This window comes from Polyodon spathula, chromosome 4, assembly GCF_017654505.1.
Source record: "Polyodon spathula isolate WHYD16114869_AA chromosome 4, ASM1765450v1, whole genome shotgun sequence".
Classification (NCBI taxonomy): domain Eukaryota; kingdom Metazoa; phylum Chordata; class Actinopteri; order Acipenseriformes; family Polyodontidae; genus Polyodon; species Polyodon spathula.
Window position 1 is genome coordinate 63,560,456 of NC_054537.1, and position 14,007 is coordinate 63,574,462.

The following is a 14,007-nucleotide window of genomic DNA, read 5'->3' on the forward strand; positions in this document are numbered from 1 at the left end:
TATTTGAAAGAATAACTTTAGTCAAAGGTGTAGATAGGGGCATGACTGAAATAAACAAACCATTTATAACAAACCCTTCTTCCACAATTTTACTGACCAGAATTTTTTGACTCAGGAAAACTATTGCTTTGTTCATTCATGAGGCAGATTTAATATTACCAAACCCGACTGACTTTCCCACCGCCAACGACACATCCTCCACAGAGACATCGGGGTCAGGTATACACCTGAACCCGTGTTTCTGAGCCACCCTCCCGTACCACCCGAGTGGGAACCCCTCCCCGGGTGTACACGCTGACTAAAAGTTTGCCGATATTAAAACAAACTTATATAGAAAACACATTTATTTATATATTTATTTAAACTAATTTAAAGTTACTAATACAGTTCACTGCTCGCACAGTTCGCTGCTCCTTGCTCACAGGCCCCTCACGAGAGAGAGAGAGAGAGAGAGAGAGAGAGAGAGAGAGAGAGAGAGAGAGAGAGAGAGAGAGAGAGAGAGAGAGAGAGAGAGAGAGAGAAAAGAGATTATTCTTATACGTACCTTGTGGTCTCCACGTACCCTTTGTTTAAATGTTAATCAAGGTGATAAGAATTATATAAATGATATATAAAATGGTTATGTACTGTAAGTTTGAAACAGTTTTTAGTTCTAGTGCAGCCACCTTGTGGGCAACAAATGTAATAGCACTATTACAAAATAAATAGAGTTGAGGGGCATGAGATACAGAACATGTAATTAATGATATTCCAAATGTCTGACTTAAACTGTCCATATAACGCATCATAATGTAAAATTCATGCTATTAATAGTAACGCTTACCTTGTGGTGAAGAAGTTGTATTTTAACCATACCAGACTCTTGGCTTCAGGTCCTTGCTCTGGTGTTTATCCGGAAACTCCTGGATTTCTTCTTTACCAACCGGGAGCTGAGCTGGCTGGATGACCTCATGCCAGAGAGCAAGAAGAAGAAGGAGGATGACAAGAAGAAAAAAGAGAAGGAGGTATGCCATCCCGTAAATACAACTGTTTAGATAGATTCCATGTAAAGTCTTTCAAATCAAAGCCTCCAACTCTGGGGGGACTGAAGCCAGTCCACAGCAATGCCATTGATTGGTCAGTACAGCTTTGTCACATCGTAATGCAATTCTTGTATCTCTTTATTGTTTTTCTTAAATGCTGTGCTAACACATCTTAAAAATGTGTTACTCTTACACTGCAAACTTCTCTGAAAGTAGAGCATGGAAATCACATTTATTTGTTTTTCAAACTGTGTCCTTGACTTTTTCTGAACATTACAGATTTAAAAATATATTGTTGTTAATGCTTCTCGCTCCTTGGCAAAATGGCACTGGACGATTTATGAGGTCACTTGAATGATACTTTTTATTTGTATCACATAAAACATATAGTAGCTGAATGCATGGTTTGCATGGTAATAGAAATCCATAGGAGGCATTACCTCAGCCATAATTTCAGACATTCAACCATCCATCCTAGTAACTATTTTTTTTTTTTAGCAGAATGTCTTTGGGATATTTCAGTTGTGTTTACGGATTTATGTATGGTCTTAGTTATGCAACTTCAAAGTCACCCTATGTACTGTTACCTTCCTGGCTTGCTACCCCCTTCTCTTGTTTGCTCAGTGTTACTGACCTCAGTGTGCATCTCTCTTTGGTACATTTTCTTTGCATTAGAAAATGAAGAATGGAGTTAGAGTACCAGGGGTACGTGGCTGAATTATTTCAACATATTGACTAGATGTACTGTATAAAATGCAGGGTGGCTTTAAAGCTACTCTGCCTTTCAATGCTGCTACTGTAAAACAAAACAAACAAACAAAAAATAATCTCACGGCACAGCAGTGAAACCTGGCAGGTATAGGCACCAGACAACGGGCAAGGTTCTAATAATACCTTTTCAGTGTTATCCAAAGCATGAAAACAGTTGCTTTAATAACATTTTGAGGTAATCCAATTAGTAACTCAAGCAGACCAACCTTTCAGTGATATCTCATTTTCTTTTCATGGCCTTTCATTAGCCTTTCATTATATCGTTATTATTATTAAACTCGTTATCATTATTAAACTCTAGTTTGACATTGTGTTTCAATTATTTGTAAGGTTTCTATTTGTAGGATTTTACAGGTTTTATCAACAGTTTTCAATTGAATGTTATTTAAATGTCATCGTGTTTTGATCTGGTACCTTTAGTTAAAGTGATGTATTAAATTTGATTAAAATCTGTCAGGTGAGCAGTAACTTGATCACCCGCTACCCCTCACTCGTTAAACTTGAATATCTAAACCAAAATTATTTTTAGAAGGCCATTTGGTGAGCTATTAGTTATGTGTTTCTAAACACATCATTTTATTATTATTATTATTATTATTATTATTATTATATTATTATTATTATTATTATTATTATTATTATTATAAAACATTTTGGGTGGGGACAGCTTTATTGTTATTTCTCAACTGCATTTCAAACCCCATAAAAAGCAGAAGAATCTTAAACTAAACAATGAAAGTATGTTTTAAGTATAGAAGAATGTATTTAAAACATTAGTTAATGCACATTTTATTGTTAGCTTTCTATCATTTTATTGATCGATGATTTTACTGAAACAAAGAAAGCGCTGCTACTTCAGAGCTTCATTTTAGTATCGTATTTGTTTGCAGGAAGCTGAGCGAATGCTTGCTGTCGATGACGGTGAAACTGTGCAGATCCCTTTTGAGGGAGGAAACCTTTTAAAGATTCCTGTTAAAAGCCTCAAGTGCAGGTAATCCATTGCTTGTGTATTCTATAAATCAGTGTTTCCCAAACGTTTTGATTGGCGACCCAAATGAACACAGGAATAATGAACCCACAACCCACAATTATTCACTATTTCTGTATTTTAACTGAACCAATCAAAAAGTGACATTTAATATATTTGTAACTGCACTGCACTATGTAAGAATTCAGGCTTTGCTAGTTTTACAGGTTGCTAAAATATTTGCTTTTATCAAATTAATTATTAGTAAAAAAAAAAAAAAAAAAAAAAAAAAAAAAGGTATTCAACTAACATAACGACAAGGCAAACAAACCTGGGGTGGGGGGAGCACTTCTACAAACATTCTCGCACACGACATCCAGCCCAGGTTTTTGAGTTAAGGGTCCCCTTTGCGCGGACAACGGGACTGCAGCCGATTGCAGACATGCATTTGCAGGAGAGCCCCCGTGGGGTTAATGTACTTTGTGGTGGATTGATAGAACGGGTGGTGGGATGGGAATGCGTGCCTGCGATTGGGGGAGCTTGCACAGCACAGGGAGGGGCTGGGTGAAGAGTTTTGGAGCTATAAAGACACATCACAAAATCATTAATTCAAAATGAACAAGGCAACTTTTCATGTCGTGGCAAGAAATTGACAGTTTCACTCCAATAAAATAGATGTAAACTTTTGTCTTACTTAGTTGAAAGAATCATGGCAAACAATAGTTTGTTCACAGTGCTGCCTTACTCCTTGCCCTGTTCATTTACCATCTTCAAAATCTCCAGTGCTAGTGTTATTCTGCCTTCCTTAACAATTGAACATCTCTCTTCTTGGAATCTTACTGTAAAAAGTATTTTCCTCAGGTTACATATAATATCAGATTCAACTAAAGCCATTACTGAAAAAAATTAATGCTACAAATTCTAACCTCCAAATCTAGTAGGTGCCTCACCAAAATGTGGTTACCATAGCAATGCCTTCAGAAAGGGACTCCCCAGCGGGTGAGTTGCCATAGTAACCAGCAGCTTTGTGAGGTGCTCAAGGTTTGTGCCTCACTAAGCAGTGCGGCAGCACTACACTGTTCCAGCTGTCTGGCGTTGTGCTTTCGCTGCTGGTGAAAGCGAGTTGAGACTTTTAAATAATGTCACTGTGGACTTACATTTATTTAATATGCTTAAACGAGCTTGTTTCTCAATTAAATAATTCGAATATGCAAAAAAAAAATTGCCTTTGGGAATTATTGGTGAGGCCATGCCCCACTTGCCTCAGCTGACGAACCGCCACTGTTGCATTTATTATGTTGAACTGCTCGTTCTTATAAAATAAACCGTGCATTTGAGACTAGAATACTAGTCTGGATTGCTTCCTTTACCTCCATGTTGCAATATCAATTTAAAATTGTGTTGCAACATAGTGAATACCAGTTTTAATTTTCAATTCAACATCAAGCATTGCAAACATACCGACAATTCAGTTGGTTTTTTTTTGTATTATTTTATTAATTTTTTTTTTTTTGCAATGTGCATTGTAACCAGGTAGGATACATTCATCTCCTTCTCTGAGACAGTGACTGTTTTTTTAAGAATGTCTTGCTGTTTAGCTAATTGATCAGCTTTCTTCTGGAAAAACTTGTGCCCTTTCCCAATGCAATCTGGACACCATGTCTCAAGATGACGATGCCTTAGCTTTCGTGAGCCAGTACTTCACAACAAATGACACATGAGGATGTGGATCATCCTTGTCACCAATGTAAGAAAAACTGAAGTTAATATAAGATGGTAATAGCGAGTTGTTGTTTTCAAAATCCCAAGTAACTGCACATAAAGCAGAAGACTGGTGATAAAACAATACATTGTTTACATAATTATTGTTAATGATTTGTATGCAAGTTATTTTTTATTTTGAATGTAAGCATAAGACATTGTATAGTGAAGCAAAATTTTAACAGTGTGCACTAAACGTCATATCTTATAGATTGTTTGGCGACCAATCGGAGACCTTGCCTCGACCCATATTTGGGTTGCGACCCCACTTTGGGAAACGTTGCTATAGATGATGTTAAAAACTATTGATACTAACTCAGAACAACTACAGCCAACAACATGTAATGTGGGTGGATTGTGTCAAGCCATTCTGAGTTGGCTCTTTCCATGTCAAGCTCCACTGGGTCTGCTGTTCTTTTTATTCCACAAAAAAAAGTTATTGAAAATTAAACCAGAACAACTAGAAGAACAAATAATGCTACTGTGCTCCCCTTTATAAAGTCTAGCCTTGCAGAACCAGTTATAAGATGCTGTGATCGTGGCTCCCTTTCACAAACCATAATGCCATTCACTAGCACTTTCATCTCGTCATGAGGCGGAACACAAATAGCAGAGTCTTGTAACTATGGCTCCTGCCTGTAACGTTGTAAAGGGGGAGCACTGTAATAGTAAGTGACACTATACCAACATTCCAGTGAGACAACCTTGGAATTCAGAGGTGTATGGTTTTCATAGGGTTCATGGATATAGGTACACAATTAAGTAATAATAATAATAATAATAATAATAATAATAATAATAATAGTAATAATAATAATAATTATTATTAGGGGTGGGCACCAGTACCGATATTTTTATATATTATCGATATCGATAATAATTTCCATATTGCGATATATTCTTTTTTGGGTACGCTGGCAGAGACATACTTTTTATTGCTAATACTGCTCAAAATACAAACGCAGTATAATCAAGTTATTAAGATGAAACAAACCATATACATACAAATCACTGTCAGTCACGTAGGCAAACACCACACACTAAAGTATTATTTAACCTTTTTATTCCATTGATTGGTGTTTTTCTTTTTTTAAGAACCTGATTAACAAATGTATTTCAAACATTCAACAGCTACAAATCAAGAACAACAACAATAACCTGTGTGCTCTACTCCCATTTCTTCATGTGTTTCCTCTCACCGACCAATCCCTTACTGGAAACTATATCCTGTTTTCAAAAAGTGCGTGCATCAGCTAATTAAGAAACAGGACCATCTTTTTTAAAGGGTTACACACCTAAAAACACTTAACACAAAAACACAAAAAAACATAACCAGGAAAATCGACTTAAATACTTATATAATATATATATATATATATATATATATATATATATATATATATATATATATATATATATATATATAATTTTTTCTTCCATTCAGAACTTGCTCACAAGGAACCAAACCCTAATTCCATGCTATTGGGATTATTGTGAGATATGCGCATGCTTCAGTGTGGTTCATTGCATTTACTTAATGTATTTTTAAAATGTGAACTTTCGGTATTATAAATGTGATGTACTTTTAAAACATCAAAACACATCTCAAAATTCAACATGACACCGTACTTAATAATTTTAGATGTGTCGTGCTTTTATACGCAGAGAAGATTAAATTACTTTTGGATTGGCTAGTCTGCGCAGTGAAGTATATAAATATTCCGGTTTTGAGGTGGCTGATGATGGCATGAAATAGTAAAACAATATAACAAGACCTTGTTTTTCTCCGTGGATATTGTGAAGCAAAGCTAAGTTAAAGTAAGTTATTGCTTTTCATATGTAAATATCTGTTAACATCTATATGTATTAGTTTCATATTGCAATTGTGTTATCATATTTTTTATGTGTTTTAGAAAACTTTGATATTATTGATATCAAAATACGTGCATGATATCGATATACAATTTTCATATCGATGCCCACCCAGAATTTTATATCCAAAATTTTGTTTAAAAAAAAACTTTTAAAGTTGCCAGGTCGTCCACACAGATTTTCGTAAAATTAATATTTATGTGGCAGTTTAATGAAACAGAGCTAACCTTTGTTTTGTTTTTATAATCGTTCAGCATGGAAATTTATTTAAAGCATGTATCCTCAAAAATTGTAAACAAATATCAAAGCATGACTTTACAATATTTCATCCTCTGACGTAATGTTTTGATGACCCCAAACAAATAGACCTCTAGCGATCAGATGGGCGTGCACAAAGCTCAGGTGCCATTGAGCTTACTGACAGGCAGATAGGCGAAACACCCCTTCAGTCATGTCAGGGCCATCTGCAGCACCTATATTTAAAATATAAAATGTATTTTAACTTTGAATTTTGTGAGATGTGCAAAAAAAATATTAGTTTAAAAGGTGAGACCTGCTGGAAGTTCTTGAATAAATGAATTTCCTATGTAGTCAGCACTCCAGATAAGCTGCATACTGGGTGTTTTACACATTGAAAAAATCTGAATTACGCATACTGTTTAAATTAATTTTTTTTAAGAATATGCATAGCAGTTTTGCGGCACAGCTTGAGTTCATATGTTGTCAAGCTTCTTGTGCTTTGATGGAAGCAAGCAGTTTAAAATGCAGTTAGTGAAATGAGTCCTGGTTGTATGATCGCCTAATCAAACAAATTTCTCGCTCTTTTTCAGAGTAGAGATTTCCTCTTGGGTCAATGGCTGAACATTTGTTTCTCTTTTTTTTTTCAAATGTGACATCAGAATTCGCACCTGTAGCATGTCCTCATTGTTCTTTGTAGTTGTAACCCAGTTATTTATCTTAAACAGATCTGACAGCATAGCTTCAGACACCTCTTCCCTGGATGAGGAAGCTAAAGCGGTCGGTTTCTCTGGTGAACTTTTGATGATTTGGCCTGCTTTTGTATTAAGTTTGTCACATGGAACGTGCATGGCTCTGAAATTGTTACAATAACAAGCTGCCATTAGAAATGGGTGTCTGTCCTTAAAACAGTACCTATGATCATGACCCTGGTACTACCGGTAAAACATTCAAACACATCATACTCTCTACACAGCATGTCAGCGAGGCATAATTGCATATATATACAGGTATTTAAACCAAAAGAGGCGTGCAGATACAGAAACCTACAGAACTAGCCATCCTTTACTTCATTCATAAAAAGGGGACATATGTGCTTATTTTCCACATTGACCATTTTTCATATTTAAAGCAGTAAATTGTTTGCACGCATCCACACGTGTACAGTACTATACAGCTTGCACTTGTATCCTCTTGCACTACCACATTTATATGTTTATATTGATCAGTACAAAATGTATCCGTGAGATGCAAGAGGTTAGACACATTAGGCATGGGTATGTGGAAATCTCAAACTTCTTTTTTTTTTCTGCATTTTTTGTGGCAGTAATTAAGTGGATGTTGCTTTCTTGTGTTCAAAAGAGTAATGAAAACTAACGAAAATGCATCTGCTAAGCTGTGGGGTTTGTGTTTGCTCTTTAGCTCTGATCCTTCAGTTGTAAACATATCTGATGAAATGGCCAAAACTGCTGTGTGGAAGGCTGTTGCCATGCCTGCTGACAATGCCAAAGCAATGAAACCTAGCTCAAGGTAGCTATGATTTGTTTACATACTGATTTTGTAGCAGTGAATTCTTATTTTTATTCAGGTTGTCAAAGATTCTCCGAGTTTTTAAAACATGAAAAACACTTTATAGTGTGATATTTAACCCTTAACATATTCAAAGGTTGGATATATACAAAGATACAAAGAAAAACCCCTGTAATAGCACTGTTAATTGAATGTAGGGCTGCAAGGTCACAGATTCCATTTGACAGTAATCTGGAGTGGGTGAAAAGTCTGTTCTCCAGAATGTCTATCCATGGAGTCATCCCTTTTCACACTGTTCCTTATGAAAGGTCAGTAATCTGCACAGTCCTGGGTGAAGAAGCTTCTGCTGCTTCAACTCCTGTCTGCAGTCTGTCAAATTCATTGTAATTGAAACTTTGGCTTGCTACAGGGTGATGCAGTTTATATAGTTTACAGAATACATGACAGATCAATTTACATTACAAATAAATTCATCAGATGTGTTTTTATGTTGTTTTTTAAATTTGTGTGTGTGTGTGTGTGTGTGTGTGTGTGTGTGTGTGTATATATATATATATGTATATATATATATATATATATATATATATATATATATATACACACATACCCACACATATAATGTGATGGCTTGCCCCCCACTCACACGTTTTCCTTCTTGAAATAAACACTTTAAACACAGGATGCCAGGAAACGCCGTAGCGTGTGTTTGTTTACAATAATAAAAAGAAAAACAAAACCTAACCAGTTCTCGGGCCCTAGCTAAACAGTTCTTTCTCTAACTAATAACGAGGCAGGCTAAGCCTGTTCCCTCGTTGCCAAAACCAATTCACATCCTTTCCATTAGTTCCTTGTCTCGCTTCCACAATGCACACAATAACCCGCTTGCTTCCCAGCTTCCCAACCAAACTCCACACGTTCTCCCTCATCCAACATCCACAGACAGAGTTTTTAAATGCCTGCTTACAATGTTAACTTGTTAAAGTTGTTAACTAATTGAACTGGAGCCAACCCCTGACTCCAGTAGCTTCTACATGGCCCTACTGCTCCCCATGTATTGTCTCTGCACAATAAGAACCATTTATTTTGAACCCAATTTAATTACTTTTAATCTCCCTTATTTAACAAACCATTATCAATTAAAAGTGTATTCATTGACCAATCTGTAGTTTTTAATCCCAAACACTTCACATTACTTTGTTTACAAACCAGTTAGTTTACACTGTCTTTTCCATTTTTTAATAGACCAATCCCTTACAATATGTGTGTGTGTGTGTGTGTGTGATATGATAGATATTAACAATTTTAAACTCCACTTAAGCTGTCTAGATAATTACTTTAAACAACTATCAGTAGCATTAGGTATTTTACCTATGGAGGCCTTCTCTCTCCCTTCAGTTTTTTAAGAAGAAAGTCATTAATATACATGCATGTTTGTTTGTTTTTTTCTTTTACTGGCAGCCCTGAGAAGACAGCGTGTATTAAAATCAACATTGAAGATGCACAGGGAGGGAATTACGCTGATTCCGAAACATCCCTTTAGGGCTCTGAGGCACGAAACATTTGTTTGAAAGCCGCTACTTGAACAGCATCCTGGCCTCAATTCCAAGTACAAAGGACCTGCTAAAGAGAATTCAAGCCAATGGCTTTTTTTGTTTTAATTTTGTTTTAATTTTAAAAGGCACCTTCCAACCTGATGTTGGAAATTAACTTCAACCTAGCTAATCAATTAGCTAATCTGTACAAGAAATCAAAACAAAACTGAACAATAGATGTGTTGTTACGGTTAAATTTGTACAGTCAAAATATATTTTATATATATATATTATATAATATATATATATATATATCTATATATATATATATATATATATATATATATATACTCTCTCAGAATCCAGTCTTAGTTTCACCTCAAAAGAAAATTTCGCCCACCATCATCTTGTCATTTTACCCTTCAAAAAATTTTTTTTTAGTGGGTAAATATGTTCTTTCAGTACACTGAACTATGGTAGTTTTCACCAATATAGCAATATTTCAAAGATTTGCCCACTTTAATTACAAACGCCTCATTTAGAAAAGGATGCGTTTTTGTTTTGCCTTATTTTAAAAAGAAAAAAAAAGAATACATGTTGTCATTTTTTTTTTTTTTTTTTTGTGCTGCTGTTTGTGAAAGCAATATTTTTGCAATAGGTTTTAGGGTTACATTGCCATGTAAGGTGCAACATGAAGACTATATTTTGCTGGAAGGTCAGTCTTCTAAAAACTGTCAGTAAGTGTGTCATGTGTGAGCTTTTGTATATAATGGAAAGGAGGTTCTGATTATCATCACAATGTTTTGTTTTTCAAGGCATATTGAGAAGATATTTTCTTGCGAACAAGTGCTGAATATATAAAATACAGCTTTATTTTATGTATACATTACAGGTCATTTTCTAATGCCAAAGTATCATTTGCAGTAAACAAAAACAAACCATAAAATTAAAATTGTTTCTACATTTTCTTCTACATTTACACCCTTCAATAGGTTATGTGTTTTTGTTTAGTTGTGTTATCTTTGTGCATGTTTTATCTTTTCATGAATGTGTATTTTTTGTTTAAATCAACTGGCTTCTGATAAATACCTATAGCTTGTTTATTGTAATTTCAGAATAACTCCCCTCCCTTTATAATATTACAATACATAAGAAATAAGTGTGTGTCCAGTACAGTAGACTCCCATCTATCATCACATACGCTTCTGCCAACTCCACACCTGTTTGCCCTCTACCATAATCATTGTAATTGAAACTGCTTTTCTTATAGAGCCATACAAAAATGCATTCTGAGATATTAGTAAACTTGTTTATTTAGAAGTGCACAATTAGTTTTTGCACAGCAGTTTGACAGAGTTGTTCAGAACAGTCTTGACATGTAATATACTGTAGTTAAAGGGTACATAAGAACCTTTTTATTTCATTGTGTTACATGTTCCCGCATGTTGCTACAGCTGTTTACGTAAGGTGTGTGTATTGTTTTAATTTATTTTTTACATTTTGATCACTTTTAAGTGTTAACCTTTAGGTTGAATTTCAAGGAGAGAAGGTGAGACTTATCTCCTCCTTCTTTTCTCTTTCTGTAACTCCATCTCTACCAGCACATCAATCAATTTTGTGATGCCCTATCACCTGATTTGTTAACTAATCTGTCCTGCCTCTATAAAACACTTCCATTTCTAGCAATCTCTCTCTTCTGAGCTTTGTTTGTTTCCACCATCCTCAACCTTCACCTCCTAAACTTTGCTATTTTCTTATTTCATATACAGCTCCCCACACCGTCTCCACTGGGGTGGAGGGATATTGATCACTTCCCCTAGCTTCTCAGGTATCCGCTATTTAAGCTCGCTGGCCAGTGGGACCAGCCTTCAGTCACCATGGTTCCTGATCACGAGACTGGGACTTGCTCATCGAGCCTGCTATAAATCACTCTCTATAAAAAAAATTTAAAAATCACTCTATACACGTTTCACCGATACTTTGAAACTTTTACATTGCATTTCCTGCCTCAAGGTGGCTTCACATGGACTTCTCAGAACTACATTTCCCATCATCCTCCTCACTGCTAAATCCATCTCTGTTACATATGTGAGCAAGAGGATGATGGGAAATGTATTTCAGAGAGGTCCATGCAGGTACATGGGAAGCCATCTTGAAGCAGGGAATGCAATTTTGAAAAAGTTTATAACAGTTGTCAAAATGTAAAAAAATAAATAAATAAATATACACACACCTTACGTAAACAGTTGTAGCATGACATGGGAACATGTAAGACAATAAAATAAAAAGGTCCTTATGTACCATTTAAATCAGTGTTCTTCACTAATTTTCAGAAGGGTGCCACTTTCGCCGATAAGACATCAGTGTGAGGGCCGCCACACCGCCTTTTTCACATTTACGTATTGTCGGGGGCCACACTAAAGTCCACCAGGGGCTGCCAGTGGCCCGTGGGCCTTGCAATGAAGAACACTGCATTAAATGGACGCTGGTATTAAACCTTTACCGTACTGCTTTTTAGTTTATACTTTTCTTTTTAATTAGGTTATAATAGCCATACTTTATAAAGTGTAATTATTTTGAATGGAGCAGTTTTACAGTGCTAACATTTACATAACTTTTACATTAAAATGTGATTATTTCATATTATGTTTTTTATGGGGTTTTTTTTGTTTCTTTGTTTTATATTATGCATCTTTTATTTATTTTAAATAGTTGATGATTTTATGGTTATGCCATATGCTATTCGGAGAAATTAAAAAAAAAAAAAAATGACTGCATCATTTATTCATTTCATTTGATCACATTTCTAGAACTTTTATCCCTGCACTTTTAGATATGTTTTCCATTGAGATATATAGATAAGTGACGTTTTTATTATATGAATAGCATCATCTCAGGAAACTTCCATTCTACACATTAGAATGACAGTTTACCCAGAATTGATACTTGTATGGTCATCATGTTTTTTTTTTTCACATTTATATTCAGTTTGTACTTTAACCATTGATATTTATTACATTAAATACTCTTTTTTATTGATTCTACCAAATTCTAATTTCAAGGATGTCACCAAGAAGTATGCATGAATACTTGGAGAAAGCGATTTTCACCAGTACAATATCCTCCTTTTTTTCAACCTGTAGGCTTCTTTCAGACCCTTGGAACTGCTATGGATGCATATAATAGAATGATGCATTGTCAAATTGTGTATACAATAATACTAAATCAATATATATGGGCTACTGACTGAAAAAATGTTTCGGGACACCAATCCTGTTCTAGTTCTGGTTGTATGTTTTGTTTTATTCAGTCCATGCTGTTAGTTAGAACATTGAAATATTTTGCCATTCTTAAAAATACTTTGTTAAACATAATTTTAAATACTGTGAAAAAAGTGTTTTTTATTTGTTTTGTTTGGGTTTTTTGGAGCAGTATTTAAAGAAAACAATGGTTATTACAAAAAAGCAGTGTGCAGTCAACAGTTGTGCACATGTCTTCCCTCAGCACGTCCAATCACAGAACAAACAGCTTTTTTGTTTTTGTTTTTTTAAGTGCTGATCTTGTGGGAGTAGTAGCGGGTTTGCTTCTTTTTGTATTGATGTGAAGAGATCTTTCAGTTGGTTAGAAACTGTTCTAGCTGTAGTCCACTGCTGTCCTCCTGTTTTATATTATTGTCAGTCACAATAAATATGAAAAGGAAATCCTGCCTTTTGATATTTGTTTGATAAATAACTAGAAAATCCCTATTTTTTGTAATGTAAATGAAATCTGTTAATGAAAGCAATAAAATGTATTATGTTATGACTGCCGTTGTTGTTTATGTAGTTTTCAAGCAAATCCGTGCATTATTAAGAAAAGTTTCAAAAGACAAGTTTTGAAACTTAGATTTGTGAGGAAGGACTGCGCCTTGCACACAACACAAAATTTTAACCATTTTGATTAATAAGCATCGCCCTGTTGTGTTGTCTCACCCCCTGAACCGCATGCACACACACAATCTCTATCCTTGGTCTATTATGAGGATCGGCTACCTAGTCCAATTGCCAGTTGGTGGACCCTCTAACCAGGTGGTTTGAGGCAAATAAAATGTGTTGTGTTTCAAAAAATGTTAATTGTATTTCATTCTGTGTTGAATGCCATTTTACCAAGTGAAATTACCATTTTTAGATGCAAGTTGTTTCCATAACAGTTTAGAGCACAGGACACAATAAGTATGTCCAAGTGTGAATCCTTCAAGAAGAGTCAAATATAATGCATTCCTGAATTAAACCGTTTATTTGGAAGACACAAAGGTACAAAACATCCTATTATGTTC

General features: G+C 35.1%; 1 protein-coding gene across 12 annotated transcripts in view; it reads left to right on the forward strand.

Annotated features, from left to right (window-relative positions):
- The window catches only part of LOC121314721 (sodium bicarbonate cotransporter 3-like), an 80,598-nt gene extending 70,609 nt beyond the window's left edge, over positions 1 to 9,989 (forward strand). For 6 of the 12 annotated variants that reach the window (XM_041248298.1, XM_041248304.1, XM_041248309.1 and 3 more), the window contains 5 exons: positions 873 to 1,004; positions 1,698 to 1,727; positions 2,684 to 2,784; positions 8,053 to 8,160; positions 9,619 to 9,989. In XM_041248298.1, coding sequence (XP_041104232.1) covers positions 873 to 1,004; positions 1,698 to 1,727; positions 2,684 to 2,784; positions 8,053 to 8,160; positions 9,619 to 9,700 — 453 coding nt within the window. In that variant the 3' untranslated portion in view covers positions 9,701 to 9,989. Of the gene's footprint in view, positions 1 to 872; positions 1,005 to 1,697; positions 1,728 to 2,683; positions 2,785 to 7,358; positions 7,411 to 8,052; positions 8,161 to 9,618 lie in introns of all 12 variants that reach the window. The other 6 variants (XM_041248303.1, XM_041248306.1, XM_041248310.1 and 3 more) reach the window with 4 other exon arrangements.
- The last annotated feature ends 4,018 nt before the right edge of the window (positions 9,990 to 14,007 follow it).